Source organism: Macadamia integrifolia, unplaced genomic scaffold (genome assembly GCF_013358625.1).
Source record: "Macadamia integrifolia cultivar HAES 741 unplaced genomic scaffold, SCU_Mint_v3 scaffold2051, whole genome shotgun sequence".
Classification (NCBI taxonomy): Eukaryota; Viridiplantae; Streptophyta; class Magnoliopsida; order Proteales; family Proteaceae; genus Macadamia; species Macadamia integrifolia.
In genome coordinates, this window is record NW_024868482.1 from 39,994 (window position 1) to 44,067 (window position 4,074).

The following is a 4,074-nucleotide window of genomic DNA, read 5'->3' on the forward strand; positions in this document are numbered from 1 at the left end:
GATCGATTTCAGTTCGGATAAATGGTTTCGGTTATATGTTGACACCTTACCCTAAAACAAAAGGAAATATGTCATTCCAACAAAGTACAGGACAGGGGTGGTAATTTTTCATATTTTTGTGGTCTAATTTCAAAATAAAATGCCACGTGGATCTATATGATTGGATTTAAAGGCCTATAAATTAATAATAGAAAAATTTCTTAAATAAAAAAAACAGTAGCAGAGTTACAGTCAAAACCTTCCCTATCCCAATTTCATTTTTTCCTTGGGATTGCTGCACTCTCTAGTTCCCAGTCTTCAGGCATCACCTATTTGGCCATGGAGACCCCTAACCTCACCACACAACCCAAGGCTGATTGGTCTAAACTTCCAAACGACCTCTTCAACATAATTTTGGAGAGGCTACGTCCTATCGATCATATTCGAGTCAGCTGCGTTTGCAGCCCATGGAGATCCATGACCCCTAAACTCCATTTTTGGCTCATGCTCCCCTGCAACTACTTCCAAAACTACTTCGCGAACTACGGAACCTGCTATGACGACAGTAGAGATGACCCATTCTTCCTTGGCTTGGTCAATCTTGCGGATCCCGATCATGAGCTTCACTTGCTCCGGCTTGCAGAAGCTTCCGGCAGATTGGTCTGTGGATACACGGCTGGATGGCTTGTCACTTTGCGAACCCATGGAGACATTCACTTACTAAATCCCTTTACAAAAGCCCACCTTCAGCTTCCTCGGCTTACTTTTGAATCGTTCCCTGATATACCCAAAATTGATGGTTTCTTGCGCCGCGTATTTGTAGGTAAAGTCATCGTGGGTCTTTCCTCAGATGGGTCATCATCGTCTTCTTCTTCTTCTTTTGAAACTGATGGTGTGGTTATGGCCATGTGCCTCAAACCTAAGAAATTGGCCTTTTTTAGGCTTGGGAAAGACCAGAACTGGGCAAGTTTTGAAGGCTATAGTGGGCCTTACAAAGACATCATCTTTCACAATGGTCGATTTTATGCCATAAGAAATAAGTGCCAAGTTTTTGTAGCTTCTGGCCTGGATGGTCCTTCTCCAACACTGGAGGCGGTTATGAGAATTCCCTGTTATACCATGGATACTAAGTACTATCTGGTGGAGTCTTCAGGGGATTTGTTGCTGGTTATAAGGCATCCTGGATGGCTACAGCGGTGCCACAACCAAACCATTAGTTTCAGTATTTACAAGATAGATGTTGGTGGAAGGAAGTTGGTGAAGCTTAAAAACATAGGCAACCGTTGTCTGTTCTTGGACCGTAACAGTGCATTCTCTGTCTCTGCCTCTGATATCCGTGGATGTAAGGGTAACCACATCTACTTCATAGGTACATGTTTTCATGGTCATACTATGCAGTCATTTGGGACTTATGATAGGGGAGTGTTCAACTTAGAAGATAAAACTCTTGAAACTTTCAATTTCTGCAATGTTCGTGGTTTATTTATGTATCCACCCATATGGTATCCGCCATATATCCATGCTGGCGCGGTGGGTTGTGATTCAGGATGCTCTAGCACTTCTTAAGAATGGGATCCTGAGTTTGTTTTTCCATTGCCATATCTAGTTTGGTGGGAGATTTGATCTTTTTGGAAGGATTTTGGAGTTACCGTGATGTTGAGCATAGATGGAACATATTTATATTGTATTTCCTAATTATACTTCTGGTAAACCTATTTTGGATTTGTCATAGTTCTGTGAAGCTTTCTTCTCTTTTGCTGTATACTCTCATCTTTCAGTTACATTATAGTGGAACTTTCTATCCATGTATGTTATGATCTTCCTGATGAGCTGAGTTACATAGTTTTAAATAAGCTGCAAAGTTTTATGCATGTTGATAGTAGCATATTGTCAAGGATGAATGGCCTCATATTTACCTGTCATGGCATCTAAGATGAGTCTACTTCTCCTTTTGTTGAAGGCATCCTTTACATATATGTGAATAGATGATTATGCATTGTAATCCATTGTCAACATGATAGCTAGCCAATCTACCAGAAACATTCCATCTCAGTAATTGTGAAACATAAAAATTTAACGTGATAAATTTTTAACTTTTGGTAAGAAGAATAATTTGTGGTTCCCTCGTTTTAAATTTTAGTAAATCCAGACTTTTTTTTTGGATGAATAAAATAATTCATTGCCAAGAAGGGGAAAGAATCTGTACGTATTTCAGGATATTAAAGTAGATTCTGCCTGAAGTGTTGTATCTTTGTACTATTCTTCTTAATCAATAAATTTTCAGTTATAACCCCTCCCCCACCCGGATACTAGAATAGATCTAATACTTTTCCAATTAAATCAAACTCACTTCAGTCCAGTGTATATTGATGACAAAACTGCAATAACAGTTAGACTTTCCAGATTCAGCAACAAGGGACATAAGTAGATGGCAGGGCATTTCTATTAAAAAAAAACTCATTGCTCTACATTAAGAAACTAGTTGATTATCATTCACTACCGTTCAAAGAGCCTCTAAAGTTAATGAATCAATTAATTAATGAAGCAGGATGGATTGGTCATCAAAGTGAACAGATTATGGCCTTCTAAAAGATCCGTAGTTATGTGGATAACCCTTAATTCAATGCTAAAGAGTATTGATACTTACCCTAGTGGAAGAACTGATTTAATTTAGCAGATATTAATGGGGTTCTAAATCACCTATGGCTTAGGAATTCAGAAATCCCTTAGAAAACCAGAATTGTAGTAATTTAGGAACCAAATCAGTAATGAGAGAAAATCAATAAGGAATTCAAACAGATCTACTGATGTGTCTAAATTCAAATCGAGTAGCCTGATCAACAGGAAGAAAGGTTGTGCGTAACAGGATCTGAATCCGATGGTCAGATTGAAAGTTATGGTGGTTTCCTGCTGAGTTTAGGAAACTGAAAATCCAGATCAGACTCTGAAATCAATAGGTAGGATTTTCAATTATCAAACCGGAGTATTATTAATACAATGCTAAACTCGAACCACGGTACATACAGTGGGCAATTAGCTTGTGACTGGATCGCAGGAAAAGGACAAACTAGGTTTGAGAGAAAACTAAATATCTTGATTGAAACAATTTTGATCATCCTGAAATTCCAGTCAATTGAACAATTAAAAGCAGTAAATTGAGCCTGTAAAATATGACTTGACATTCAGATTTGAGATGAGAGAATCCTTAGTGATTTGACCGTGGGTTTGAAGACCCTAGTGCTGGGTCGCTAATGGGCCCACCCAATCAATGAGATTCCAGTTATGTGAATGTAATTGCAGTTCTTAAATTGGTAGGGGGGGTTTACTTCTGGAAACTTATTAAGGGATGGAGAAGGAATGGAACAATGTAGGAAGACATGGGCTCATGTGCAATTATAAAATCTGCCTTTAAAAACAAATAAGAAGGAAATACCTTCTGCACTACTCAACCCGTCGCATGGAGGTCAGAATCAGGAGATCTATCAAACTCTGCGTCCAAGCATCCAAATTGGTTGAAATTTTTAGAGAAGGTTCACAACCAACAGACCCCTTGATTACGTCCCATGAAATTCCCAAATTAGAGAAATTATCTAGCCAATGGTTTGCAAAAACCAGGAGAAACAGTAACTGCAGAGCAGTTATTTATTTAAGCTGGTTTCCTCTCAACAGAGAAGCTTATAGCAAGGAAGGCTGTAGGGTTGAACTCACATAAGTGAGATACTCACAACCAAAGTAAAAAAAAAAAAAAAAAAAATAATATAAAAAAAAAAAGAAAATAATATATTTATATATATAATAAATAAAGTACGTACCCAATGCACGAGGCTCTAGCTATTGTGGTTTGAGGAGGGTCATAATGTACACAGCCTTACCCCTGCTTTGCAAAGAGGCTGTTTCTCGACTCAACACAAAAGCATTAGAGAGAAAGTGAGGGAAGAGAGGGATCGATGGGATTCGAGCAAACTTCTCAAACCAGCAAGTACCGCAGATTCAGAGATTAGGGAAAAGAAACAGTATGATGGACAGGAAAGAAGCAAGGAAAAGTGGGAATAAAAAGGCAGGAGAATTAGGAAGGAGATATAGAATAAAAAGAGA

At 38.4% G+C, this 4,074-nt stretch overlaps 1 protein-coding gene across 1 annotated transcript; it reads left to right on the forward strand.

The window, feature by feature from the left end:
* The first annotated feature begins 226 nt into the window (after positions 1–226).
* On the forward strand, positions 227–1,788 carry LOC122065566 (F-box protein SKIP23-like). The gene has a single exon (XM_042629382.1). The coding sequence runs from the start codon at positions 319–321 to the stop codon at positions 1,543–1,545; it is 1,227 nt and encodes a 408-aa protein (XP_042485316.1). The 5' UTR covers positions 227–318; the 3' UTR covers positions 1,546–1,788.
* Positions 1,789–4,074: the final 2,286 nt, after the last annotated feature.